We start from the raw sequence: 27,545 nt of genomic DNA on the forward strand, positions 1-27,545 counted from the left end.
CCCGCCGCCGCCACCGGGGCCACCGGCGGGGCCGCCCCCGCCGCCACCGGGGACCCACCGGGCAGCGACGCTCCCCCCGGCGGCGGCCGCACCGGCACCGGCGGCGGCTTCAGCAGCGGGGCCACCGGCGGGGCGGCTGCGGCGCTGGGCAGAGCGGAGAGCCGGCCCGGAGCCCTCCCGGCCCCGCGCCTCTTCGCAGACCACCCGCCGCCCCGACACCCTGCCCGGTCCCGAGAGCAACCGGGATAAACTGGGGACACACACACACACAGTGCGGCGCTGCACCGCCGGGGATGCGCAACAGCCCATGGGCGCACCACCGACGCGGGGGGCCCCGGCGGGACCAAAAGCGTTGCTGGCAACGGAGCATCCCGGGCGGCTCGGCCCCGGTCTGCACGGGACGGCCCCGCCGGGTCCCCGCGCCCACCTGCCCCCTGTTCCCGCACCCGCGCCCCCCGCGGCCCCCGCCCCGCACAGCCCGAGATAGGTTGAAGGCTGCCGGCACCTAGTGGCTACTCGGGAAAAGCGGGAGCGGGCGGGACCCCAGGGAGCCCCGGCATCCCCCGGGACCGCGGTCCCGCCAGTCCCCGCAGCACCGGGAGGGGGTGGCACGGCGGGAGGCCGGGAGATGGTGGGGAGCGGCCCCTGTGCCCGGAGGGAAGGTCCCCGAGCGTCACCCGGGGCTGATGACCCCGGAGCTGCGCCCTGGGGCATCTGAGCCAGCATCGGGCTTGGGGTAGCCCGGGGAACCCGTCTGGGTGCGGCAAGGGGGTCGTGGGCACTGCAGCGAGGTCTTGGACATGGCAGGGGTGGCCATGTGGGGCCCTGGTGTGGGGGTCAGTGTGGTGGGTGGGATAAGAGGAGCAGAGCCGCCTGGAATGCAGGGCCTGGGCTGAGAACCCCCAACTTGTGTCACAGGTGAGCATATCTAATGCTCAAACTGGTATTTTGAGGCTTGAGTGCCCGCACGGGTGGCACTGGTGGCATTGCCACAGGTGCTCTCAGGACAACTTTCTCTCCTCCTGTGCCGGTAAGCTGGACAGTGCCAAGGACAGGCAGGACAGGGACAGGCAGGTTCTTTGTCCCCCACTCTCCCCAGCCCCCCTTCTCCCCTCTCAGCCCCAGCACGGGCCCCATAAGGCATCATCACATGGTGCTGCTCTGAGCCCCTGCCCTGCCTGGCCCTGTGGCCATGACTCAGGGCAGAGGCACCAGCCTTGACTCGGTGTCCCAGTAGGGACCAAACCCAAACAGGTGCCCGGCCCCGCTCAGGCTGCAGCACCTTATCAGGCCTTGGCAGTGCCGCGCGCCCGCTGGGGAGGCTGTTGTGTCTGCGGACGCAGGCAGCGCCAGCGTCCCCTCCTCTGCCCACGCACTGCTCCTCCAGGTCCCTGTCCCAGCACCATCCTGTGAGATGGAGCAGGGCTGGGCTGGTGCCCCCCACAGCTGTGCTGCTCCCACCCCAACCACAGCCCTGTGGCCACAGAGGGGGCTCAGTGCTGGTGTTTGGTGCTTGGTGCAGCCCAGCTCCCTGCCTGTGACGGGACAGCCCTGTGCCCCCAGCCCTGGTGCTCAGCACCCGCCGGATGCGGTCCGTGGGGTGCGGTGCCGGGGCGGGCGAGGGGCGTGTCAGGGGCCGCTGTGATAACTGCGGGCGCTGTGTGGGGCTGCGGGCACAGACGGAGCAGGGAGCGAGACGAGCCAAGGACCCCCATCCTGGGCAGCAGCCAGGCCCAGAGGCAGCGCCATGGGGTCCGGCAGCGCCCGGGGCCTCCTCCGCACCCTCTGCATCCTCCTGGTGCTGGCCGGGCGCCTGTGCCCTGCCACGGCCCAGTGGTTTTACCTGGGCTCGGAGGACACCACCCCGGATCCCGGCACCAGCCTCACCGCCCCCACCCCGGATGGGGAGGAAGGTAGGCAGGGTGTGATGGGGGCAGCACCCCAAATTCCTGCACCCCAGCATGGAGAGGGCACTTGGAGGGTGGAGGGTGAGGTGTGGGGTGCTGGGGTCTGGGGCTGCTGGTGGCAGTACTGTGGCCATGGCAGGTGCTGGGAACTGGGAGTGCTGTGCCACCCCAGCCCCTCTCCAGCCTTGCCACCTTTTACCCCATCACCTCTTTGCTCCTGTAGATGCAGAGACCAGCATGGAGCCCACGGGGAAGGTGCTGCTGAGCAAACCCCCTCTTGCGAAGGCCCCCAGACGCCGGGACCACCTCAACAGGGGAGCAGCAAAAGGGCCAGGCCATGCCCCACCACGCACACGAGGCCAGGTGCCTTTCTCTGGGCAGCATCCCCCTTCCAGCTCCTCCAGCCCTCCCAAAACTACCCAGCTGCTGCCAGGCACCTTGCCATGTCCTTCCCCTTATCCGTGCCCTGCCCGCACACACCAGCCTGGGCAGTGTGCCTTGCTCTGGCCCCGAGTGCGACTCCCCTTGGAAAGGAGCCACAGCAGCTCCTGGTGTCCCCCACATGGCACAGCTCCACAGCAGCACTGGGGCTGGGCCCCCACCCTGGGCTGGAGGCAGCCACGACTGCGGGAGGGTCCCATCTGCCCCCCGGGATCCCCCGAACCCCACACTGAGCACCCCCTGTCCACCCCAGCAGCACCGACCCACGGCCACCCCAGAGATCTTCGAGGGGAGTGCAGTGGAAGAGGAGTTTCTGCAGATCCAGGTGGTGGAGGGGTCCTGATCCCCAGGGGGATGAGGGAGCAGCCTGCGATGGGCACCCTGGCGAGTGGGAGGGACTGGCAGGGATGGTGCTCGGGGGTCTCACACTCAGCCCTTCCTCTCCTCCACACAGACGACAACGAAGGGGCTGCCCCGGGGGGTGCCCCCAACCCCGGAGACGGACCCTGCCCTCCAGGTGAGGAGTGGGCACAGGGCACCCCTGTTGGACCCAACAGCCAGGTTCAGGTCCCTCAGCCCACCTCTCTCTCCCTCTCCAGGTGCACAACGGCTCTGGCTGTGTCTGCCCCGTGCGCCCCGGCCCTCCCGGCCCTGCCGGCCCTCCCGGCCCAAAGGTGGGGTGGTCCTTTCCAGGGAGGGGCAGGGGTGTGCAGGAACCCACAGAGACACACTGCGAGATGCTCTTTTGTCTGTGCAAAACCCTTTTTGCTCAGGATTTGGAATGTGGCTTTGGGGTCTGAGGTGGGGGGTGACTCGGGTGGCCATGGGCAGGGGGGCTGCAGGTCCCCCTGGTGGGCTCCAGTGGAGGGAAGTGCCAGGAGTCCGGAGCCAGGGTCTGTCTTTCCTCAACAGGGACAGAAAGGCGACCGAGGGTTCCCCGGAGAGAGAGGCCAGCCCGGAATCTCAGGGGACAGAGGGAAGTCTGGCAGCCCAGGACAGCCAGGTCACCAGGGTCCCCGGGGGCGCCCGGGTCCTCCAGGGCCCCCGGGGCCCCCGGGATCCCCAGGCACCTGGGGAGCCAGGAGCCCACCCGCGTCTGCCGCCCTCCCCGAGGGACTGGAGAACGAGGTGAGCGCCGGGGCGGGGACACGGGCGGGTGATGCCGGTGCTGCCCGCGGTGTCGCTCCCGGTGGGACCGGCGGGGACAGGGAGGGCTGGGGCGGATGGGCAGCCCAGGGGAGGGGGCCAGGGCATGGGACACGGCGGTTCACTGACCCTGCTCTCTCTCCTTTCCCTCCAACCTGACGAGCAGCTGGGACCCTCCAGCCCTGTGGGAAATCCGGGACCCCCAGGCCCCCCCGGGCTGCCCGGCATGCCCGGACCCCCAGGCTACCCAGGCCATGATGGCCCCCCGGGGGTCCCTGGGCGGGAGGGAAAGCCGGGACCCCCCGGCCCTCCAGGGGCTGTGGGACCACCCGGTTTCCCCGGGGCTGAAGGAACTCCAGGGTCTCCAGGCTCGGCTGGGCCAGACGGACCCCCGGGGGCACCAGGGCTCCCAGGGCCTCAGGGTCCCCCCGGGGTGCCAGGGCACGAAGGACCCCCTGGTCCTACAGGACCTGCATCACTCCCTGGCAAACCAGGGCTCCGAGGGGAGCCAGGATTCCCAGGACTAAAGGTAAGGGCGTCCCAGCCCAGCCCATTCACGGCCCTGGGGTGGGGCAGGGTATCTGGGCTCACCCGGCCCTCGCCCTGCCCCGGGGGAGCAGCCCCCAGCACTGAGCCCTCGGAGGGCTCTGGGGCAGCCCCAGCCCTGCCACCGTGGGGACTGGGGGCACACGGGGGCTCAGCCCCCACGCTCAGCACCTTGTGCCTTGTGCCCATAGGGTGAGAAGGGTGAATATGGACTGCCAGGCTTGCCGGGAAGCCCTGGCCGGACCGGAGAGACAGGACCCCCAGGCATGCCCGGTCCCATGGGGCCTCCAGGACCACCGGGGGACTACAGGGTGAGTAGGGGGTCCTGGGCTGCAGGTGCTGGGCTGGGGGCACCCCACCCTCATCCCAATGTCCTCTCCTTGTAGTGTGACTTGCACCACGGAGGGCACCGTGGATTGGCCGGGACACCGGGCCCCAAGGTGAGCCGGGCAGTGGGCACTGCGGGCAAGGGTCCTGGCAGGGGTGAGCTGGGCAGTGGGCACTGCAGGCAGGGGTTCTGGCAGGGGTGAGCCGGGCAGTGGGCACTGCGGGCAGGGGTCCTGGTAGGGATGAGCTGGGCAGTGGGCACTGCGGGCAGGGGTCCTGGTAGTGAATGGGTGTACCCTGGGGCATGAGGCACAGCACAGTGAGGGGGGCTGGGGAGCCAGAGGACCTCCCAAGCTGGGTGCTGACAGGATCTCTCGCTTTCCTTCCAGGGAGAAAAGGGTGACCCCGGAGACCCGGTTTGTAGCCACGAGCAGTGGCAGGAGGGAAACTGGCTGGGGGGGGTCCCCACCCCCACACCTGAGTGTGCACCCCTGAGTCCCCTGTGCTGCCTCTGCTCCCCCAGCACCCTTTTCCTCACCCTGGAGGCAGCACCAGAGACCCCAAATGGGCTGAGGTGCGGGGTGGGGGGCGAGTAACACCATTCCCTGAGGCACATGAGAACACGCACGGGCACACACGTGTGCATACGTGTGCCAGCACACAGTGCACCCACACATGCACCCAGCAGTCCCTGTCCCCAGCACCCAGCTCAGGCTCTAATCCTGCCTCTCTATTTGCCTCACCCAGGGGTGCTGCTACAGGGAACAAGGGTGCAAACCAGGCCACCTCCCCTTCCCCAGCACTGGCAGCCAGCCCAGCTCCTGGGGGTCCATCAGAGGGTACCAGACGGTGAGTGCTCAGGGGGAGGGACCCCAGCCTGGCCCTGGGGACATGGATCACCCCATCAGCAAACCCACAGGGCCCATAGCCCAACTGGGGTGGAGGAATGGAGGATGGAGAGGGGGAGAATGGAGGAATGGAGGATGGAGGGTTGGAGGATGGAGATCAGTCTGAGTCTTTTCCCTCTGCCTCTGCAGGACAGCAAAGAGGAACCAGAGATTTATGGAGCGATCATCCCCCATGTGAGAGTCACTGCCTGGCTGGGGGCTGCACTGCCCCAGCCTGGGGATGTTCAGCCCTGGGAGGGAACAGGAGTGGGAAGGATGAGGGGCAGCAGCGGGGTGTCTTACAGCTGCCCTACAAAAGGCATCACCAAAACAGCCCAATCTCCACACTGCTCTCCTGCAGGGTATTCGAGGTCCCCCCGGCCCCCCCGGGCCCCCAGGCCCCCCAGGCCCCCCTGGCCCACCAGGTCTCCTCTACCTCAACGTAAGGCTCAGCGCGGGTGTGCACACTCCTGTGTCAGAGCGCACACACATGTGGGTGTGCACAGCACCAGGGCCCCCCCAAACCTGCCTGTCTTTGCTTCCAGAGGGTGTACCCAGTCCGTGCCCAGCCCCCCTGCAAGCAGCCGGTAAGGCATGGCCTCACTGTCCCTGAGAGTCCCCATCCCCTACCTGTGCACTGGGAAGGGTGTCCCTGTCCTTGTGCCCAGCAGGAGTAACAGGCCCCATTTGCCTTCACAGGTGGCCCCAGACCCAGGCTGGGCAGCAGGTGAGGGCATTTCCCAGGTGTTTCAGGGGCTCCAGCCTCCTGAAAACACCTTTGCTGAAGTCTTACCTCCCTCCCTGGGTGCTGGGACCATGCCAGCACCAGTCCCTGGCACTGCTGCTGGCTTTCACCCACTCCCCCCGTGTCCCTGCAGGGCCAGCTCCCACGGGAGCACCCAGGCCCTGTGACGGGACACCTTGTGAGCCCCCACCTTCTCTGGGCTCTCCAGATGCCGACACCCGTCAGACGGAGCCATCGGACTGTCGCACTGACCCCCGGGTGTGTCCTGGCTGTGGCCATGGGTGAGCCCCCCCAGCTCCCTCAGACCCCACAGCAGGGCCCTGACCCTCTGCATCCCTCCAGCGCCAGACATGGGTCTTCAGGTCCAAGGAGCTGATGGTGAAGGCGAGCGGTGCTGTGCCCGAGGGGAGCCTGGTCTACGTGCAGGAGGGGAACAGTGCCTTCCTCCGGACCCCCGCCGGCTGGAGCCGCCTCCTGGTACTGTGGGGGTCCCTTGAGGGGCTGGGGGGACAGGATCCAGGGCTGGATTTGGCACTGGGGGGGACAGCAGACTCCTGGGAAGGAGCAGGTTTCCCCTAACCTGTCCCTCTGCTCGTGTCATTGAGCAGCTGGAGGATTCACGGTCGGTCTTGGCTGGTGACGACCCTTCTGCCTCCACCCCACGGTACCAGGTGAGAGGGGTGTGAGCAGATGTGGGGTCTGCTCATGTCCCTGCAGGGGGATAGAGCCCTCCTCTGCCTGCTGAGGGGGACAGACACCATGGGACTGTTCTCTCCCTTCCCCTCTCCTCTCCTCTCCATCCAGGAGGCAAAGCGGGTGCGGACAAGAGGTCCCAACAGAGTGTCACCTGTGCAGTCCCCAATGGACTCGCTGGTGAGCCCTGCTCAGGGTCCAGCCGTGCTGGGAGGGACATGCCATGGGGGTGGGCTGAATGTCTGCAGGGCAGTGCCAGCCTGGCATGGGGTCGTGTTGGTCTGGGGAGGGTGTCACCCACCCATGGCACAGGGATGGGTGTCCCCAGACTGACCTGAGCTGTGTTATTCCAGGTCCAGAAAGAGGAGGGACAAGGGTTGCCCCAAATCCCACCAACCACCATCACCCCACGGATCCCATCCGTAAGGAATGCCTGGCCCTGGGGGTGGGAGAAGGGGCAGAGGTGCCCAGGGGACCCCCAATCCTGGCCAGCCCCCCCCCAGGAGCCTCTCACCCCCCGGGAAGGAGGGACCAGAGCCCCAACACCTCCCTGCTGTCCCCCAGCTCCGCCTGGCTGCCCTCAACGTGCCCCTCTCAGGCGACATGAGCGGGATCCGGGGTGCTGACCTGCAGTGCTACCGGCAGTCCCAGGAGGCCGGGCTGTACGGCACCTTCCGGGCCTTCCTGTCGGCCCCCACCCAGGACCTGGTGTCCATCGTCAAGAGGACAGACAGGACCCTCCCCATTGTCAACCTGAAGGCAGGTACCCCCGACCCTGGGAGGGGCTGCGAGTGACAACCCCCCCCCCAGCCTCCAGTGAGCTGTGGTGGGTGTGAGACCCCTGCCCAGTCCTGCTCTGGGGCTGCTGCACCCTGGCCGTGCTCGGTGCTTTTGGGGAGCTGCTGGAACTGAGAGCAAGTTACTGCCCACACATGGTGAGGACAAGGGCACCCCCCTGGCCCCCGGCTCAGCACCATGGCCTGTGCCCACAGGGGCAGCTGCTGGCCAAGTCCTGGAGCTCCCTCTTCGAGAGTCAACCTGGTGCCACCCCACGGGGTCCCATCTACTCCTTCAGTGGGCGCAACATCCTGACAGATCCCCTCTGGTGAGTCCTGAACAGTTCCCCCGGTGTGGGAGGGGAGTGTGGGGGGGCTGTGGTGGGTCCCTCCCTGCTCAAGCGCAGGAGCAGAGAGCTGGGGGTGCCCCGAGGTCCCCGCTGACCCCGTGCCCACCCACAGGCCCCACCGGCTGGCCTGGCACGGCTCCACGGCACGGGGGGGCCATGCCCGGCGCCGGGACTGCCAGGGCTGGCGTGGCTCTGGCACGGCCGAGGGCATGGCCACCCCCCTGGGCCAGGGCCGGCTGCTGGCCGGGCACCGGCACAACTGCTCCACACCGCTGGCCGTGCTCTGCATCGAGGTGGCCTTTCCCTACCGGCACATGTGGTGACAGCGGGGAAACCGGGCCACACTGCCACACCGGGCAGCCTCGTGGGCCTGGGAGCACTGTGGGTAGCGTTGGAGCTGTGCAGGAGCACCGAGGGGATGCCAGCCCCATAGCCAGGCTGTGTCATCCCTGTCTGTGCCATCCCACAGACCCCTGTGCCATGGGGTGATGCCAGGATGCCAGCCTCCCTGCACCCACAGTGGTGCCAGCACTGTCACCACCCCGAAATAAAGACACGCAAACGTTGTTTTTTATGACACTGTGCTCTGCTCTGAGGGGACATGACTGCCTGCAGGGAGGGGTCAAGGGGACATGCAGCCACCTAGGAATGGGGAGAGGGGCTGGAGGAGGGGTTGGGAGTGGGCTCCAGTCCCCTTGGGATTGGCAGAAACTGGGAGTGGACACTGCGGGATCAGGGATGGCACAGGGCTCCATGTCACTGAGGTCAGTGTTGTGTCCCCAGAAGCTGAGTGTATCCTATCCCTGCGCGTCCCAGTGTGTCCATGGGACTGCCCAGCATATCCCAGTGATTCCCAGTGTGTCCCAGTGGGTCCCCAGGGCCTGTTCCCTGTATGCCAGCGATTCAACTTGCCCTGTGTCCCAGTGTATCCCAGTGATCGCCACTGTGTCCCAGTGTATCCACGTGGGTCCCTGGGGCTGGCCCAGTTTGTCCCGGTGTACCCAGTACATCCTGGACTCGCCCAGTGTGTCCCGGTGTACCCCAGTACATCCCGGGCTCGCCCAGTTTGTCCCAGTCCATCCCAGTCCGTCCCTATCCCGAAGGTAACGGGCCCCCGCTGTGCCCGCCCCCTCGCTCCTCTATTGGCCGGTCTCGCTGCCCGTCCCGCCGCTCTCCCTCCTGAGTGGCCGGTTTGAATGCGTGGAGCGGCCTCTGATTGGACAGAGTGAAGGAGGGCCCTCGAGCCGTGTTCCCGCCCCAGAGCTGTGATTGGCGGTCGGCGGGGCCACGCGGGCGGGGATTGGCGGAGCGTTTCGGCGGGACGAGCGGAGGTTTGAAGGGGCCGTTGGCGCCGCTATCGCCGCCTCAGCTGCCGCCGTCATGGAGATCGTGCAGCCCCCGTCGCCCCTCCGGGTGAGTCCGGCGACCGCCGCCGACCCTGCTCGGCGACCCTCGACCCCGCGGTCCTTCGGGTATCCCCCCGCCATCGTCCCCCTCGGTGTTCCCGGCCGCGCCTTAGCTCCCGCCGGGCCCCCTCAGAGTCTCCCCCAAACCCCCTCAGCGCTCCAGGGCCCCCTCAGGGTCTCCCTGGGCCCCCTCAGGGTGATGCCGGGCCCTATCAAGGTCTTCCCAGGCCCCTTCAGCCGTCGCCGAACCCTCTTCAGGGTCTCACCGAGCGTTCCCCAGCACCTTCCCCTCCCCGCCCCTGGGCTCCCTCAGGTTCTCCCCAAAACCCCCTCAGGGTCTCCCCGAGCCCCTCTCACCGCCGCTTCCCTCAACCCCCCGTTCCTCTGCGATTTCTCCCATCCCCGTTCTCTCGGGCCTCTCCCCCGGCCTGACCCCTCGTTCCCCCTCCCCTTTCCCCCCACAGCCCGCGGACGAGAATGCCCGGACGCACAAGGCCGATGGCCCCAAGAAGCTCTCGGTGGAGCACATCTACCAGAAGAAGACGCAGCTGGAGCACATCCTGCTCCGGCCGGACACCTACATCGGCTCCGTGGAGCTGGTCACCCAGGTAAGGGCAGGGGGGTGCGGGGCTGAACCCCCCGCGCACTTCAGGGCAGCTGTAAAACACAAAACATCTACTTATCAACCACAAAACATCTGCTTCCCAAACGGGTGGCACAGAAGAGAGGCTGTACCCTGGGCACTTATGAAGTTCTTTCTTTTTTTTCCCAGCAAATGTGGGTTTTTGATGAAGACGTTGGCCTCAACTGCAGACCTGTGACCTTCGTGCCTGGCTTGTACAAAATCTTTGATGAGATTCTGGGTAAGGTGGCAGATCTCCTGAGTCAGTGAGTGACAGGTTATTAACAGGGGTTGAATGCCTACAAAACTGGATCTAAACAGAAGAACTTATCAAGAACTCATTAGCCCTACTTAATAACAAGCCATTCGTGGGAAACAAATAAAACACCCCAATTTCAAAAATCCAATTACAAACCTGATTTCATTCAGCTCAGACTTCTCCCTTTTCTGTTAATGGTTGGACTCGATGCCCTCACAGGTAATTTCCAACCTGAATAATTCTGTGATAACTTCTAGAACTCCTCTTTGCAATTCACAAAATATTTTCGTGCCAAGATGATTATTAGTGACATTGCATTGATCTTTTGTGTTTATTCTACTGAAACACTTCATAGTTCTGTCTCGATTTGGAATGTAATAAAGTAACAATATTCTCTTTCTAGTCAACGCCGCGGACAACAAGCAGAGGGATAAAAACATGTCGTGCATTAAAGTCACAATTGATGTGTAAGTTTTATTTCATTGCTGTTTGCTGCCTTCAGCTGTTCTGCAAAGCTGGGGTGGCACTGCAGGGGCTGATCTGAGCTACCCCAAATTTGATCCACTAGCTGTGAAAGCCTTTCTCTTTGCTCAGTCCCCTGGTCTCTTACAGAGGGCTGACAGGGCAAACGGCTCCTTTTTACTTGCTGCTGTTTTCCATCTCTTCCTGCCTTTTTATCCTGATTGAGCACAGACAGAGAGTTTTGTGTGTGTCCATTTTAGAGCAGATCTGGGGATTTCTGTGTTGCCTGTCCCCCCTCTGCTGGCAGCTGCTGCACTTGCTGAGCACAGATTTGCTCCTGATGAAATGGTGCCTTTCCCCAGAGCCTTTCTGTAACTTGCTTCACAGCTCAGTCATTTGCAGCCTTAAAAACACATTTTTTGTGTTGGATTTCTTTTCCCCTCCCCTAGAGAGAATAACACAATCAGTGTGTGGAATAACGGGAAAGGTATCCCAGTTGTTGAACACAAAGTGGAGAAGGTCTATGTGCCTGCCCTGATCTTTGGACAGCTGCTGACATCCAGCAACTACGATGACAACGAGAAGAAAGTCACAGGTGAGGAAGAAGTTGCAAACTGAGCTTGTAGAACGTTGTTACTTGTTGACAGTTGCCTTTGGATTGTGCTGAAGTGGCCAAACTCCTGTTAGTCTGGGATTCTTTTGAATAGTTTTGGACAAAGATAGTAATACAAGTCTTGTGTTCCTTCTAATTCTAGGGGGGAGGAATGGTTATGGAGCCAAACTGTGCAATATATTCAGCACAAAATTCACGGTGGAAACTGGATGTCGTGAATACAAAAAGTTATTCAAGCAGGTAGGAGCACTTCTCATTTCAGAGAGGTTATGCCTGAGGTTTTCAGATGAGACCCTCAGGTTTTGTTTCAAAAATCTAGGCACACCTTCAGTGCATTATGTTTAGAGTAAATTTGACCCACAAAATATAATTCAAAGGAACAATGAAATTAGCAGGCAGCATCAAAATCTGGTTTTCAACCAGAGTTTTTGTTAAATTTGAAAGTATCTAAAACTCAAACCAGCTTACTGTTTTTTTAAAAACTATGGTAGTTACTTGTGTGTGCTTGACTTGCAACTCACAAAGGCTCTTTTCCTCAGACCTGGACAGACAACATGGGAAAGGCTGGAGAAATGAAGCTGAAATACTTTGATGGAGACGATTACACCTGTGTCACTTTCCAACCTGATCTGTCCAAATTCAAAATGACAGTTCTGGATAAGGACATCGTAGCACTGATGTCTCGAAGAGTGTATGATATTGCTGGATCCACAAAGGATGTCAAAGTTTTCCTGAATGGACAGAGGCTGCCTGTAAGTGAGCATTGAAAAGAAACACAAATATCTGCACTTCTCGTGCCATTTAACCAGTGAGGTTCTGTCGAAGCCATTCCTGTCGTTGCACACAGCAAAGGAGGCATTCCTGGACCCACTTTGCAGGAGGATGTGCATTAAGTATTTATGGGAGCTGTTATCAACCAGTTGTCTGCTCTCACCCGTGTGCAGGTGAAAGGATTCCGCAGCTATGTGGACCTCTATCTGAAGGATAAGGTCGATGAAACTGGGAATGCACTTAAGGTTATCCACGAGGAAGTCAATTCCCGGTGGGAAGTGTGTTTGACTTTGAGTGAGAAAGGCTTCCAGCAAGTCAGCTTTGTCAACAGCATTGCCACCACAAAGGTAACCTCTCGGTGCATTTAGTCAAACCAGCACCAAATTCTTCAACATTAATATTCTTGGCTATTTCTAAGTGTATGTATTCTAGTGAAAAAATAGTTAATATTGCAAAGACTGTGCTAAAAGTTTTAAATAGTTCTGTGTAGTTTTGTGGGGTTTGATGGCCTCACCCCGGGTCCTTGTCCTGTTTCCTTTAGGGTGGCAGGCACGTTGATTACGTCGCTGACCAGATCGTGACCAAACTCATCGATGTGGTGAAAAAGAAGAACAAAAATGGAGTTGGGGTGAAGCCTTTCCAGGTACAACATCAGAATTTCCCCAGTGGGAAACACAACTCGAGCGTTACTGCCAGTTGTAACTCCAGCTTGATGCATAACTGTGTTGGTTTGATTAATAACACATTTCCATTGTACAGATAGTAGATATAGGATTGCTGATTATAGAAGTCTCACATTGATTTAAGGCAATTCTCTTTGCTTTGCTGATGTATTTTGTAATCACTCTTAAGTCAGCGTAGATGCACTAAAACCCAGTACCTGTTAGAAAACACCCATTTAGGCTGAGAGATGCCAATTCCTTGAGATCCCAAATCATCTAACATTGCTCGTGAATGTTCATTAGCTGTCCAAAATTCTTCCAGACCATTTAGGAAAATTCCAAACCCTACAGTGATAACTGAGTCTTTCCTCACTGTGTGATTGATGAGTGAGCTGAGCCTGGATAGTGTGTGATCCTTGCTGTATTTAACTACAGGTGAAGAACCACATGTGGATTTTCGTGAATGCCTTAATTGAAAACCCAACCTTTGACTCTCAGACTAAGGAGAACATGACTCTGCAGGCAAAGAGCTTTGGGTCCACCTGTAAACTAAGTGAAAAATTCATTAAGGGTGTAAGTACTGACAAACAGGGACAACCAGGATGTCTGTAAAACTTTGTAGCAAAAAATTCCATCATTGTTGCATCGTTTCCCACAGCTGTTTGGGCTTGGGTTTTGTATTGCAGGCAGTTGGCTGTGGCATTGTTGAAAGTATCCTAAACTGGGTAAAATTTAAAGCTCAGAGCCAGCTGAATAAGAAATGTTGCACTGTGAAACACTCCAAGATTAAGGGTGTCCCTAAACTGGATGATGCCAACGATGCTGGTAAGTGCTTGACATCCTTTATAACCAATTCATTCAGAAACAGTTAAAACTTGGTTGTTAAATGAAAGATTTGTCTCCTAAGGAAAAGTGAGAAAACCTGTAATTATAGTTTTACCCCCATTTTATGGCCCTGTTTACTATGTTTATCCCCATTTACTGTGTGCAGTGCAACAAAACCTGTGTTAGAAGGTATTTATCATTCACTTGTGAGTGTGCAGGCTTCGATTTTACTTCTTAATTAGAAAACTGACTCGATTTTCCCCTTTTTTAGGCAGCAAGAATTCTCTAGATTGTACGCTGATCCTGACTGAGGGAGATTCAGCCAAAACTCTGGCTGTCTCTGGTCTGGGAGTGATTGGCAGAGACAAATATGGAGTGTTTCCTCTTCGTGGGAAAATCCTCAACGTCAGAGAAGCTTCTCATAAGCAGGTTGGGTGGAAAATGGTTACAGTTACGTGATGGAAGGTGTGGTGTGATTTGTGTAACGAGTTGGTGCAGCTGCTCACCTGGAGCACTGCAGCTCCAAGGTGAAGTGTCTGCTCTCACCTTGAGCCTGCCTTGCTGGTTAAGTGGGAATATCGATTAAGTCCTGTTTGGTGCTTTGCCCGAGGGGATAATGTTTGTGTTGTGGGCTGGAAAATGTTTGGAATGATGTAGAGTAATTTAACCACTGATAAGTTTCTAAACAGCAAAAAAAACCCACCAATAAGACAGAACTCAGCCAACGATTCACTTACGGGTAATTTTATACTTTCTTGAGCTACATTTTGAGTCTGAAAGGCAAGTTTTTGTTCTGTGTGATGTCTTTCAGATTATGGAAAACGCCGAAATCAACAACATCATCAAGATTGTGGGTTTGCAGTATAAAAAGAACTATGAAGATCAAGAATCTTTAAAAACTCTTCGCTATGGAAAGATTATGATCATGACAGATCAGGTTAGGTTCATTTAAACTGAAAATTGGGGAGAAGATAATAATTAACTCTTAAATGAAGAGAAAAGAAGAAAACCATGCTTTTCTCCCACTGTTGTACCTAATTCTCTATGTTTGTTTCTTTTTCTCATTCTGTGTTTTGATGGGTCATAATATCATTTCAGCCACAAAACAAAAAAGTAGAGGAGGGACTAACCACCAAACAGATAAAGTCTGCTGATTCAAGGTCCTTGAGCAGTCCTTGACACCTTTTTTCACCAAAAATCTGCCCTTTTGGTTTCTCTCAATCTTCAGCAGTTAAAAAACACATGATCACCTTTTTAGAACCTTTTTAGAGTTAATAGGGTCAGTTAGGTGGAATTATAGAACCATTTACTGTTAAGCCAACAACTGTCAATCCCATCATGCCCCTGATAAAATATGGCTTTTCCTTTTTAATTCAGGATCAGGATGGGTCACACATCAAAGGTTTGCTGATTAATTTCATCCATCACAACTGGCCATCTCTTATAAGACACAACTTTTTGGAAGAATTCATTACTCCCATCATAAAGGTGAGGCTTGGGGGATGATCAGGTGAGTGAGTGAGGATTCACTGCTCCAAATCTGCCTCTGATTTCACAGTTAAAATATTTCTCTATCGCAGGCCTCTAAAAATAAAGAAGAAATTGCATTCTACAGCATTCCTGAGTTTGAAGAATGGAAAAGCAGTACACAGAACTACAACTCATGGAAAATCAAGTACTACAAAGGTTTGTAAAAACTTAATATAGTGAAATTCAGTGGTCCAAGGCAGAGGATTGATGATTCGAGTCAGTCCTGCTTGGCAGAAAGGTTTGGATCACATGTGTTCTGTGTCTCTTCCCTCCTAAGATATTCCAGTTACATTTCAGATATCTACATGGGTTACAGACAAAATCCAAAAGTACAACGTGCCACTGCTCACTGAATTGTAGTTCTTATGACTTTTGTGATACATCTCATTCTGAAGTAACTGAAGTTTTCAGAAAGTCATCTTCACACTGTCCATTCATGTGATACATCACAGAAACTGGGCATAGCAAAATATTTCTTTGAACTGCAACTTAATATGAGCAAAAAATCGTTAGGATTAACTCTGCTGTCCCTGCAGGTTTGGGAACCAGCACATCGAAGGAGGCCAAAGAATACTTTGCAGATATGGCAAGGCACCGAATTGGCTTCAAATATTCTGGCCCTGAAGATGATGCTGCGATCACCCTGGTAACTAACACTTGATTTAATTGCTGACTTACTACCTTTGGTATTTCACCTTGTAGAGTGCTCGGTATTTTCTCTTAAAATGCTCTTGGAGGCCCGTGGGCTGGAGACAATCTCTGTGTTACCAAGGCTACGGATTTAGTCAAACCAGGAGCAGCAAATCTGCCCCCAGACCTCAGGCCAAGAGTAGCCTTTTAATGATGGGCTTTAAATGTAGCTTAGAACAAACTAATCACTAGAAACCAATTGACATTTTCAGGCACAATAGTAAATATTTCTCTAACATTTTTCTGCATATTTTCTGCTGCAGTTTGCTCCAAGTTAGATCTCCCCTTTTTCCCCCAGTGCAAAACAGTGGATTAAAACAGTCCTGGTTTCTGTGAACTTCACCTTAGGGAACCCTTGACTCAAACATTCAGAGCTGTTAGGCAATGGCAAAAAATCAAATTTTCCCCCCAAAATATTTATCTGCCCCCAAATCTGCTTTAGTTTTCTGCTAATACATTAAAACCCTATAAATTTAAAACTAACCACCCTGTCTCCTACAAACTGGTGGAAATTATGCTCTTAATATGTTTAGCTACAGAAACCTTTTATTGCACTTGGGCTCTTAAACCAGCCTGTTTAGCACGTTATTCTCCTGGGCAAGCTCTTCCTTTCTTTTTCTTGACTGATCCAATAATGCACAACTGCAGAACGTTCTAGAATCGAGTTACTTTTCCTTTTGTACCACCCAGGCCTTTAGCAAGAAGAAGATAGAGGAGCGAAAGGAGTGGCTGACTAATTTCATGGAGGATAGGAGACAACGGAAGCTGCACGGTCTGCCAGAGGTAAAGGGTTTATGTTCACAAGCAAACTGGTTCCCAGTCTCTGCCTGGGGCTGTTCTCAGCTTCATCCCAGCACTGCACACGGCTCAGTCACTGAGTCAGGCCCGGAATTAGAGGACGTTGAAAATGTGTCAGGGTTTTGCAGAGCAGCTTCTTCCCTGCCCTCATCAGCGTAGCCTCGTTGTCAATTATCCAGCGGTTAATTTCAGTTTTAACTCTTATCTTTCAAATTACTTTATCAATAGGGAAACGATAGCTCGAGCAGGACCAGATGAAGACTTTGTTTCCCAAAAAATGGACCTTGCATCATGGCAAATGTTTCCCTTTGCCGTGCAAGGAGTGTCAGGACTCCAGCTGTATTTAGCTGGTCTTACAAGAGTTCCTATTTCAGTGAAACTAGCCAAGAGCAGATTGGGCCCTGTTAAATTAAGGCAATCTTCCACTTGATTTTCTTAGGAATATCTGTATGGGAAAAACACCAGTTACCTGACATACAACGACTTCATCAACAAGGAGTTAGTGCTGTTCTCAAACTCGGATAATGAGAGATCAATCCCATCACTGGTTGATGGTAAGTGATTTCTAGGTAGTGATTCTGCATGGTGTGTCCCTAGAACTTAATAAATGAGTGTTTGATGTCCTGTCAGACTCAGGGAACCCACTGAGTTTCAGGATCAGTGTCCTGAAGCCTGTTTTCTGCTGTCCAAGCTTTTTTCAACTTTGGATTAGATGTCTTGTCCATTTTGTAGCACATTATCACAAGTACCTTACTCACCTGGTGCAGGATCTCTGGGTGGATAAGTAGTTCTTGTGTCTCTAGAGAGCAGAAGCCAAGTGAAACACATCACATGTTCTAACCACGAGGTCTTTTCTTTTTTATGCAGGTTTGAAGCCGGGTCAGAGGAAGGTTTTATTCACCTGTTTCAAACGAAACGATAAACGGGAGGTGAAGGTGGCTCAGCTGGCCGGTTCCGTGGCTGAGATGTCCTCATACCATCACGGTGAGGTAAGGACCTGCCTGGGCCTGCAAAACACTTTAAATGAAAGACAAAAAACCCTTCTGCTGGCGTGACAGTGGCGATGCCTCTGAAGCAGAATTAGGTGTTTGAGTGTGAACACCAAGCTGAAGTGGCTGTTCAGCTGCTATTAATGCTCCAAAATTAATTTAATCTGAGGTTGGTCACTCTGCCTGCCCTGCCTGGATTTCATGGGAGCAAATTTTGTTCCAAAAGTAGAACAAGAAAAACTCGCTTTATTTGGGATCTAGGCAGAAGTTAATAACCTTTCTGCCTGTGCCAGGAGAAGTTAAGCACTAAAACAAGGTTCCCTGTAGAGACCCAACAGAATCTTTCACTGGAGGTTTCAGAGCAGGTAGACAGCAGTAGAACCGTGGGTCACCTAGGACATTTCTAGTCACCCTGAAGCATTCTACATGCTCAGCTTTGCACCTTCTCTCGTTTCAGGCCGCCCTGATGATGACCATCATTAACTTGGCTCAGAACTTCGTGGGCAGCAACAACCTCAACTTGCTCCAGCCCATCGGTCAGTTTGGCACACGGCTGCACGGGGGGAAGGACTCTGCCAGCCCTCGATACATCTTCACCATGCTCAGGTCAGCATTACAGAGTTCTTACTGCCCGAAAGATTCTTAGCAGGACCCAATTTTACAGCAGTTAGAATGAAAAATGAATTGACTTTTTCCCTTTAAAACTTTGGGCTGCTTGCATGCCCAGAGTAGCAACAATTGAAGTGAGATCTGGGTGCTAGATTCAGGTATGGAAGCTTGGTTATCCGAGCAGAGAATATGGAAATGGCAGCAGAAACAGAAAAATTCAGGAAGTTTCTTTTTTGCATGGCCATCGTGTTCTGTAATGAGAATTTGGGCTTGAATTCCCTTCTCCATTCCAGTCCCCTGGCGCGGCTGGTGTTCCCACCGATGGATGACAACATCCTGAGGTTCCTCTATGATGACAACCAGCGTGTGGAGCCAGAGTGGTACATGCCCATCATCCCAATGGTGCTGGTCAACGGGGCTGAAGGGATTGGTACTGGCTGGGCCTGTAAGATCCCCAACTTCGATATCAGGGAAGTTGTGAATAATATCCGTCGGCTGATGGATGGAGAAGAGCCACTGCCAATGGTAAATAATTAAAAAACAAATGTCTCACTCATTGGTTTATCGAGCTCATATTGAGCATTTGATGGGAATGCTCGAAAACAGAAGCATCTGCACAAAGCTGAATCCAGTGTTTGTTCTGCTCAGCTTCCCAGTTACAAGAATTTCAAAGGCACCATAGATGAACTGGGGCCTAATCAGTACGTGATTAGTGGTGAAGTGTCCATCCTTGATTCTACAACCATCGAGATCACTGAGTTACCTGTCAGAACATGGACACAGGTAACAGACAGGGAATTTCCCCTGGGAATGTATAGTTTGCCCTGTAAAGCAAAAAGGCGTTAGTGGGGTTTGAGTCTGACTTTGTTTCTTTTCTCAGACTTACAAAGAGCAGGTTCTGGAGCCGATGTTGAATGGGACTGAGAAGACCCCCCCTCTAATCACAGACTATAAAGAATATCACACAGACACCACGGTGAAGTTCATCGTGAAGATGACTGAGGAAAAACTGGCGGAAGCCGAAGCTGTGGGGCTGCATAAGGTCTTCAAACTCCAAACAAGTTTAACATGCAACTCCATGGTATGTGACAGATTTTGCTGAAGGAATTTCTTGGTTTAACTCAGACTCTGTGGACGGCTGCGGTCGTTGCGTGAAACAAAAATCCTCTTTGGCAGTAACCTATTCACTTCGATTTTTCTGCTGTTACTGGTTTTAAATCAGCTTTCAAAGGTCAAGAGCCTGGCTTGGGCGTGGGCCCAGAGTGGATGGTTTGCCTGAAGGAGGCAAAGTGATCTGAAATCACAGTTTGCAGAGCCCTTTGAGCCAGCAGCACGGGCACTGAGCATCTGGCTCCTGACAGTGTGTGAAGCTGGATACAAGATATTAGTCCTGCACAGAGCCTTAAGATTGAAGTAACCTTAACCCTGCTATGGGTGTTCAAAAACGTTGAAATTCTGAAATTGTCTCTGCTGCTGTGCTCACAAACTGAAGTAGTTTCTCAAGTAACACTGATAAGTTTGATCATTTGTCAGTTAATAACTGAGTGATATCATCACTCCTGTGTTACGGTTAATTTTCAGTGGGTTTGGAATCAGTTTTATCATCATAATGCCCGTGTTCCCTCGTTTTCCTCCAGGTTCTCTTTGACCATGTTGGCTTTCTCAAGAAGTACGACTCTCCCCAGGATATTCTTAAGGAATTCTTTGAGCTCCGGCTCCGATATTACAGTTTGAGGAAGGAATGGCTTATTGGGATGCTGGGTGCTGAGTCTGCGAAGCTGAGCAACCAGGCTCGCTTCATCCTGGAGAAAATAGATGGCAAAATCGTGATCGGTGGGTGTCGTTCTTGGTGACTGGGGCTGTGAACTGGGAGAACTGGGTGCCCCCTTGAGCTCTGTCAGCACCCACTCAGCCTCGGGCTGGCTCTTACAAACCACACCAGAGCTTATCTCTGTTCCGGTGACATGCAAGAGGAAAATGCTTCCCGGAGTATCCTTGGTCTGTGTGTGACAATTTTTTGAGAGTAGAACTTTTTTAATAATTTAGCAATAATTTCTATCTATTTCTAGCTCGGTAGCAGTAAGAGTTAATTGTGTGTGGTGTTAGGAAGGGACAGTGTTTGCTGTGAAATGCATTCTCAAGAACCCATATCTCTGTCTGTTATCTTTGTGAACCTCTGCAAAAATATTCCAAATCACGTTCTCAGTGGACTGAGGGTTCAAACTTAGAAGATACCCAAGTAGCAGCATCTGAGAATCATGAGCTAGAAAAAGAAGCAGATCTTTGTTCCCAACATTCACATTTTACAATCCACTTTTTCCCCCTCGGTGTAAAAGGCAGGCTGTGTTTCTCTGCCTTCACGGAGGATGAGGCCAGACAACGTGTCATAAGATGCTTTGTGGTTTGTGTCTGAAGGCAGCCCAGTAATCCCAGCAGCCGAGTCTGTCTGAGCTCAGGAAGAGAAATAATTCCCTTGAAATGCATTTTCTTGCGTTGTTTTTTTTTTTTTTTTTTTTAATAAGTAGTTCCAAGGCTGCCAGAGCTGGTTTCATTTGTATTTGTGTCTCATGGTTGATTGCTTCTGATACCTTAAAAAGGAGCAAATTCCAGCTGAAGCATTTCCAGTGGTTGGGCACTCAGAGCATAAATTTCCCAGGTGATGTCTAATGAGGTGCAAGCTATACCAAGCTACCAGGGCTTTTTTTCCCTCCACCTGCCTGTTATCATGAAACCTGTTTTATACCATCACACCTTTTTTTCCAAGTTCAATAACTACTTAAAGCAGGGGAAATGCCTATGGAAACAAAGAAAAATATTTACAGTGCTCTGGCAGCTACAGGACCAATGCTACCCTGACAAATCACCTCCTAAGCAGGAGCTTTTCAGGTGTTATTCAGGCTCCTCCACATGTCCCAACTGTGATGAGGAAAGGCTGGTTTGGAGTCCTGTAGGATGCAGGGATCCAAAACTTAAAGCTCATCAGTCGCTCCCGATGGCAAGTGTTAGTCATTGAGTGACAATCCTGAAATGTCTGTTTGCAGAAAACAAACCCAAGAAAGAGCTGATTCAGCTTCTTATCCAGAGAGGGTACGAGTCTGATCCGGTGAAGGCTTGGAAGGAGTCGCAAAACACGGTAATGCCTCGGTCATCCTCAGTACACCCAAGCTGGCTCTGAGGCTTCATAATCCACACAGAGGCCTCAGGTCCTTTTCTATCCACAGGATTCAATAGCCCTACCCTTGTGTGTCAGGGTATTTGTTGACAATGTTTGTTTCAAATCCATATTCAGGAAGAAGAAAAGGAAGAGGAGGAGGAAGAGAGTGACAAAGAACCAGCTGCTGCTTCTGGCCCAGACTTCAACTACCTGCTGAACATGCCCCTGTGGTATCTGACCAAGGAGAAGAAAGATGAGCTCTGCAAGCAGAGGGATAACAAAGTATGTGCCTTCCTTTGCTTATTAAAAGTGTTAAGTTTATATATATATATATATATATATAATGTGTTGGGTGGGGGTTTGGTTTTGGATGGTGGATTGAAATATGTGACTAATGATTATCATTTGTGATTCCCTTTAGCAAAAGGAACTGGAAAACCTCAAGCGCAAGAGTCCCTCTGACCTGTGGAAGGAAGACCTTGCTGCCTTCATTGAGGAACTCGATGTATGTCGATGCTCAGTGCAGATGACCCACTCCCTCATCTTGTCCACCAGCTCTTTATTGACTTTTGGGGTTTTTTCTGTGTTATTTTGTGCTCCCCTCTGCAGGCAGTGGAGGCCAAGCAAGCGCAGGATGAGATGGCGGGGATTGCTGGCAAACCTCTGAAGGTGAAAGGAGGGAAAGCAAAGGTGAAGAAGGCCCAACTGCCAGAAGTGATGCCATCCCCTCATGGCATCAGGGTTGTTCCTCGGATCACTGCCGAGATGAAGGCAGAGGCAGAGAAGAAGAAAACTAAAAAGAAGATAAAGGTACAAAGGAACATTCCAAATGCTCAGTCTTTCTTTATATTTTCTTCAATGCAACCCTAAAGGAATGCAAGTCCTCGTTAGCTGGACTTGTCCTGCTGAAGCAGCTGTTCAAGGAGAGGGACAGAACCTTAGGGCTTGGGGAGCACTGGGAAAGGGGGTGTCAGTCTAAAGGACAACAATTCACTATCAGGAGATGGCTCAGAGGGAAATCTTGACACATCACGGTGTTGGGGTGGGTTGGTGGCTCAGAAATGGAGAGGCAGGTGCAAACATGGTTGTTCCAGGTATCTTGGGAATTTGATAAACCCTTTAGCAGGCAGGAAGCACAGCCAGTAAATTCCCTTCTCCAGAGCAGCCTTTGCATTCCCAGCAATGCTTTCAGCCAGTTAATGCCATCATTGTTCTCTGTATCAAGGAGATGAAGAAGATTGAACTCTTTTTATAGAACTAGTTGAAATTGTGCCATTCAACCATTTCCAGCAGAGAAAACTAACCCACCCCCTCACCTGTTTGGCCCTGGAAACCTTTCCTCCACATAATTCCACCCAACAGTTTTTCCAAATAACTTCCACTGTTGTTTTTATCCCACCCTGTCCAGCTCTGCATCCTCATCTTCCCCCAGGGCCATCCCAGTGGCAGGACTGGAGCGCTCAGGAGTGGGGCCTGAGTTCCTGTTTTTGTTCCTGTTGGGTTTTGCTGTTTTAGTCACCTGATTTGGGGACAGATCCTGTCTGATTTGCAGATCCTGTCTGTAATCAGTTCTACACACAGTTGGTTTCACAGAGTCAGGTTTCTTGTATCACTAACTCTTACACATCTAAAATAAGCAGCTCCTTCCTCCATCACCCCCCGTGCCTCCTCTCCAGGAGCTGACTCACTGTTTGGTATCTGCATCTGCAGAGTGAAAAATCTGAATTTGATGAGAATCAGGATGAAAACACATCCGGAGAGAAGGAGTCTTCAGGCCTGAAGCAGAGATTAGCACAGAAGCTGAAGACTGAGCCAGGTAAATGCTTTGATGTCATTCCCTCAGTAGAAAGGGAGGGGAAGGGTGGTCAATTTGGTTATTTGACCTCTTCCTGAAGGTGGTGAGCAACACCTGGGATTGGGAGTTTTGGGAAAACTAGGGGAGAAAGAGGTCCTGGATAACAGTCAAGTGGGATAAATTCCTATTTCTCTTTGTTTAAGCCAGAATCCTCTGAATTTAGTGTATTTCTAAGCTGAGTTTGAACTGCTGATCCTGAAGTACACATGGAAGTTTGCTGGCTCATCCTACCTCCTGCTATTTTTCAGGAGCTAAGAGACAGGCCACTCTACCCTTCAAACCAATAAAGAAAACCAAGAAACGAAACCCTTGGTCTGACTCAGGGTCTGATTCAGAGTCTGATTTTGAAGCACCTCCTCAAAGGGAGCGAGTGGTTCGTCAGGCAGCAGGTGAGTGAGGACACGGCTGCAGAGAGGGATAATCTGTGGAGGAGAAAATGGAGCAGACTATTTAGGGAGCTCCCAGAGCCTCAGATCACATTCAGAAATCATTTTTAAAAGGCTTCTTTATTTTACTGTCTAAAACAATTAAATATTTCTACCATTTGTGCAACACATTCAAGGAAAAGCAGAAAAGGGCATCTAGAGCAATATGGTTATTTGGTTTAATTACACAACTGTCTTGGCAAATTAAACGTGTTGTGGGTGAGGTTGGAAGACTCCAAATGACAGAACACACTTGTCATTTGGAGTCTTCTCCCTGCAGTCTCAGCATCTGCTTGTTTTTGTTCAGATCTTTATTTTTTAATAACTGCAGCTAAAATATTGAAAAAGAAGCTGAGTTGCATACTGCCAAATGTGTAAAATAACACATCTGTGTCCTTCCATCAGCCAAAGTCAAGACCATGGTCATTTTGGACTCAAATTCCTCCAGCTCTGGTGAGGAGTATGAGTTCCAGGGTGACAGTGCAAACAACTCTGAATCGGATACAAACTCCAAGGAAAAGCCTCCTCCCAAGCCCAGAGCTGCTCCCAAGTGAGTATTTCTCCATAACCACTGAAGATTGGTTGTGCTTAATACTTCACATAAATTCATAGCTCTGGTTTTTTTCAAGGCACCTATTTAGCGCATCATAAACTGAAAAAATACTTGGGGTTTTGTTTTCCAGGGAAAACACTGAAAAAGCAGTGAAAGCTCCCAAGAAAAAGGCAGAGCCAAGTGCTGTCCCCAGTGAGTGAGAGACCTCTAAACCTGTGGATTGTCCCAAAACCCCTTGGGGGAGTGCACAGGGCAGAGCAGGGGGGACAATTTGGCTCCTTCAGACTGACTTTGTGCTCCCTTTTCCAGTTCAAGTCCCAGATGTCACTGATGACAACGTGGACCAGGCTCCCACTGCTCCCTCTGTCCCAGTGCCGGGCCCCAAGGCCGGGCCCAAAAAACCCTCTGCAGCCAAGAAGGCCGGAGCCACCAAGGGTAAGGGCAGCTCAGCAACATCATTTCTGGAGCACAATTATAATTCCTGTGGGAAACGATCCGAGTGATTTCGCTCGGCGCTCCAGGGCCTGAGCAACTGGAGTTTTCATTTCAGCAAAGATCTGAGGTTTGTGGCAGAGGTTCTCTGGTTGTTGTCATGTTTAAGAGGTCTGTTTCCAAACATATCATGTTCTAGTTCATGTTGGACATGCTTGGAGGGAGGGAGTCTTAGTTTGGGAACAGGAAAAGTGAATGCTTCCTACAGGGCTATGTAATACTTGGCAGGAATAATCCGGGTGGAATTTGTGTCTTGCAGTCTATGTCTTACTTTGTGTCTTTTTGGGAAGAAGGCAGCCTGGGAGCTTCCCAGGAGGCAGAAAAGCTTTTTGGGGCAGTTTGATGTATCCAGTGCTGGCTCCACCTCGTCCATCTCTGGTATTTGACTGTGGGTTTTTTTAAACTAAACTGCCCAAACTTTGTCAGATTTTGACGCTGGTTTGCATATTCCAAACGGAATCAACTGGGTGTTAATCCCAGCAGGAAAGTAAGTGTGTTACTTCCACTCCTAAACTGAGAAAGCCTGTTATCCTTCAGAAATGAGCTGAACTGGGAGATGTGCTTCAAGATACTCTTAAAAAATGTCAAAATGTAGGTAAGAAAGAATCCCCAAGTGAGCATTTGGGAAATTCCTTTCCTCCCTGTGCAGGACTTTGAAGGTCTGAGATGGGCCACAGATCCTTGAGAGTCCAGAACTTTTCAAGCTGAAATAGTCCGTAAATTGCTTTGGGGACCTTTTTAATTTGATCCTCTAAACGTAGCGGAACCGAGCAGATAAACAGCCTCATTCCTCATCACCCGGGGAAGAGAGACCTTTCTAGAAACCCCGGCTTCAAACGGAGGCGACCTGCGCGCTGACCCCTCGGCAGCGCCGAGCCTGTTTGTGTTGGAAGTAATTCCCAAGCTGGGAACGAGAGAGGAGCGAAGCGGGGATTTAACGCCGCGTTCTGTTGCAGAGAACCAGCCCTCCATCATGGACATCCTGGCCAAGAAAAAGGCTGCGCCCAAGCCAGCGGCGAAGGAGGGACCCCCGCGTGCCAAGGGCGACAACGCCAAGGGGAGGAAGGCCACGAAGAGGCAGCCGAGCTCCTTGGATTCGGATTCCGATCTGGATATTGGCTCGAAGCCTTCCAAATCCGTGGCATCAAAGGTTTGTGCCCTGCACCCGTCGGTGCCAGGGGATCCACAGGGAGCGGGGTCGGTTCTGGCAGGAAGAGGTTAAGCCTCTGCCTGCCTGTGGGGAACAGGGTGGTCACAGAATCGTGGAGTCTCCTGAGCTGGAAGGGACCCCCAAGGATCATGGAGTGTCTGACTCCTGGCCCTGCCCAGAACACCCCAACAATCCTCTCCGCTCCCTGAGAATGTTGTCCAAACACTCCTGGAGCTCTGGCAGCCTTGGGGCCATGCCCACTGCCCTGGGGAGCCTGTTCAGTGCCAACCACCCTCTGGGGGAAGAACCTTTCCCTAATAAGGGTCAGACACCCACTGTACCTGTGGCACAGCGGGCCTGTGATGCTCGTTGTTGTTCCCTGGGGATGCTCAGATCCATCACTCCTTCCCTGCTTTCCCTGCAGAAATCCAAGCTGCAGGATGACACCTTCACCACTGAGCCTAGTGCCAGCAGCCCCGTAGCCCAGCCCCAGGCCAGGCCTGGCCGTGCCAAAAAACCAGTCCAGTACCTGGAGGAGTCCTCAGAAGACGACATGTTTTGAGGTTTTAGGACAATTTTAAACTCCTGGCCCACAAAGAACCTTCAGCAGAGCTCTGGAGCTCCCACCAACGACCACCTCAACCTAGGAAATCATCTCCAAATACAAGCCACTCCAAAAATATTCATTACAGGTGAACACAGCTCGTTTTATCTTGGTTTTAAATAATTTAGATTTGTTGAAACAAGAACATCCCCTTTTTTGTGAGCACTGGAGCCACGTGCCCAGTGAGTGCTGCCGCACTTCCCTCTTCCCTGTTATTTGACACTTTGTGGTCATTTTAGTGTTAAAGTTGACTTCAGAACATGCTAATTTTTTTAAAATTGATGCAACCCTCTTGAAATATCTTAAAATACTAAAATATACAAACTTAACTCCACCACCTGACACAGGTGAGCTGGAGCCATTTTTCCAGCAATTCTCCCTGTAAATATTTTTTGTGTTTTTCTTTGTTGTCCTGAGTTTGTCTTTTTTTAATATTAGTCTAATAAAAGTGTTTATACTGATTTTCTTCACTGATTTTGGGTGTTTGTTTTTAGGAAAATAACCACTGCAGAGCTTGTGCTAAACCCTCCCTCCCTCTGCCAGAGCAGAGGGTTTGGCACAAGCTCTGGGGGTGTTGGGCTGGTTGGCCACTTCCCCACTGGTTGTGGCCACTGTGGCTCCCCAACCAAATTCCTGTGAACACCCCTGTTGTCCCCAGCACGGGAGGAGCTGCTGGGCCAGAGCAGCTGTGGCTGCCCCAGCCCTGGAAGTATCCAAGGCCAGGCTGGACATGGCTTGGAGCAACCTGGGCTAGTGGAAGGTGTCCCTGCCCATGGCAGGGGGTGGGACTGGATGGGCTTTAAGGTCGCTTCCAACCCAAACCATTCCATGATTCCATGAAGCCCCAGGGCCCCCCACACTATCGGTGCTTTGCTGGAACCCAGTCAAGTGTGGAAAGCACTGTCAGATTTTCCACTGGCTCTGGAGAGTGTCTCCGGCGCGTCCCCTCCGAGGGCCGGGCTATTTACGGCTCCTCTGCTGCAGAACCGTTGTCACAACCCCTGACGAGGCCACGGGTGGGTTGTGGGGCTGCTCCCAGAACCCCAGCACCACCCAGACGTGGAGTGAGAGCTCTGGGAACACACAGAGTGCACCACAGTGTCCGCACCAGGGGTTTCCCCATCCCAAAATCTCCTTGGGTGAGGTGTTGGAGGTGCTGCTGGATGGGAGCTGAGCTGTGGGATGCCAGGCACTGTGACCCACCAGGGGCACTGCATGTCCCCAAGGGGCAAACGGGCTCCGAGGGTGACCTGTGTTG

General features: G+C 53.1%; 3 protein-coding genes across 4 annotated transcripts in view; 2 read left to right on the top strand and 1 right to left on the bottom strand.

Annotated features, from left to right (window-relative positions):
* IGFBP4 (insulin like growth factor binding protein 4) overlaps window positions 1-817 on the bottom strand; it is a 9,173-nt gene extending 8,356 nt beyond the window's left edge. The window contains exons 1-2 of the mRNA XM_027666356.1: window positions 678-817; window positions 15-144 (exon numbers count right to left, since the gene is read on the bottom strand). Coding sequence (XP_027522157.1) covers window positions 15-144; window positions 678-817 — 270 coding nt within the window. The remainder of the gene's footprint in view (window positions 1-14; window positions 145-677) is intronic.
* Window positions 556-8,371, top strand: LOC113958288 (collagen alpha-1(XVIII) chain-like). Of its 2 annotated transcripts, none has more exons than XM_027666420.1 (23): window positions 556-1,913; window positions 2,131-2,270; window positions 2,602-2,673; window positions 2,803-2,865; window positions 2,948-3,022; window positions 3,261-3,476; window positions 3,661-4,023; window positions 4,232-4,351; window positions 4,427-4,480; window positions 4,757-4,783; window positions 5,115-5,216; window positions 5,405-5,449; window positions 5,616-5,696; window positions 5,800-5,841; window positions 5,954-5,981; window positions 6,208-6,257; window positions 6,342-6,476; window positions 6,608-6,670; window positions 6,804-6,872; window positions 7,046-7,114; window positions 7,257-7,451; window positions 7,685-7,797; window positions 7,931-8,371. In XM_027666420.1, exons 1-23 carry the CDS (start codon window positions 1,748-1,750, stop codon window positions 8,139-8,141), a joined length of 2,499 nt encoding a protein of 832 aa, XP_027522221.1. In that variant the 5' UTR covers window positions 556-1,747; the 3' UTR covers window positions 8,142-8,371. The 2 variants fall into 2 exon arrangements, with proteins under 2 accessions (XP_027522221.1, XP_027522222.1); XM_027666421.1 differs by having other exon boundaries at window positions 2,605-2,673.
* A 741-nt stretch (window positions 8,372-9,112) lies between these two features.
* TOP2A (DNA topoisomerase II alpha) lies at window positions 9,113-26,738 on the top strand. The gene is made up of 35 exons (XM_027666431.1): window positions 9,113-9,231; window positions 9,689-9,832; window positions 9,997-10,087; window positions 10,509-10,572; window positions 11,017-11,162; window positions 11,323-11,420; window positions 11,720-11,932; window positions 12,125-12,298; window positions 12,493-12,594; window positions 13,049-13,186; window positions 13,300-13,438; window positions 13,710-13,867; window positions 14,250-14,375; window positions 14,816-14,926; window positions 15,019-15,124; window positions 15,505-15,614; window positions 16,349-16,441; window positions 16,896-17,010; window positions 17,324-17,445; window positions 17,903-18,051; window positions 18,348-18,579; window positions 18,703-18,837; window positions 18,935-19,135; window positions 19,692-19,887; window positions 21,096-21,187; window positions 21,344-21,490; window positions 21,630-21,713; window positions 21,818-22,018; window positions 22,919-23,024; window positions 23,312-23,452; window positions 23,894-24,038; window positions 24,172-24,233; window positions 24,351-24,476; window positions 25,490-25,683; window positions 26,108-26,738. The coding sequence occupies exons 1-35, from the start codon at window positions 9,199-9,201 to the stop codon at window positions 26,243-26,245; spliced, it is 4,632 nt and encodes a 1,543-aa protein (XP_027522232.1). The 5' UTR covers window positions 9,113-9,198; the 3' UTR covers window positions 26,246-26,738.
* The last annotated feature ends 807 nt before the right edge of the window (window positions 26,739-27,545 follow it).

The sequence above is a fragment of the Corapipo altera genome, unplaced genomic scaffold, assembly GCF_003945725.1.
Source record: "Corapipo altera isolate COAL_440 unplaced genomic scaffold, ASM394572v1 200, whole genome shotgun sequence".
Classification (NCBI taxonomy): Eukaryota; Metazoa; Chordata; class Aves; order Passeriformes; family Pipridae; genus Corapipo; species Corapipo altera.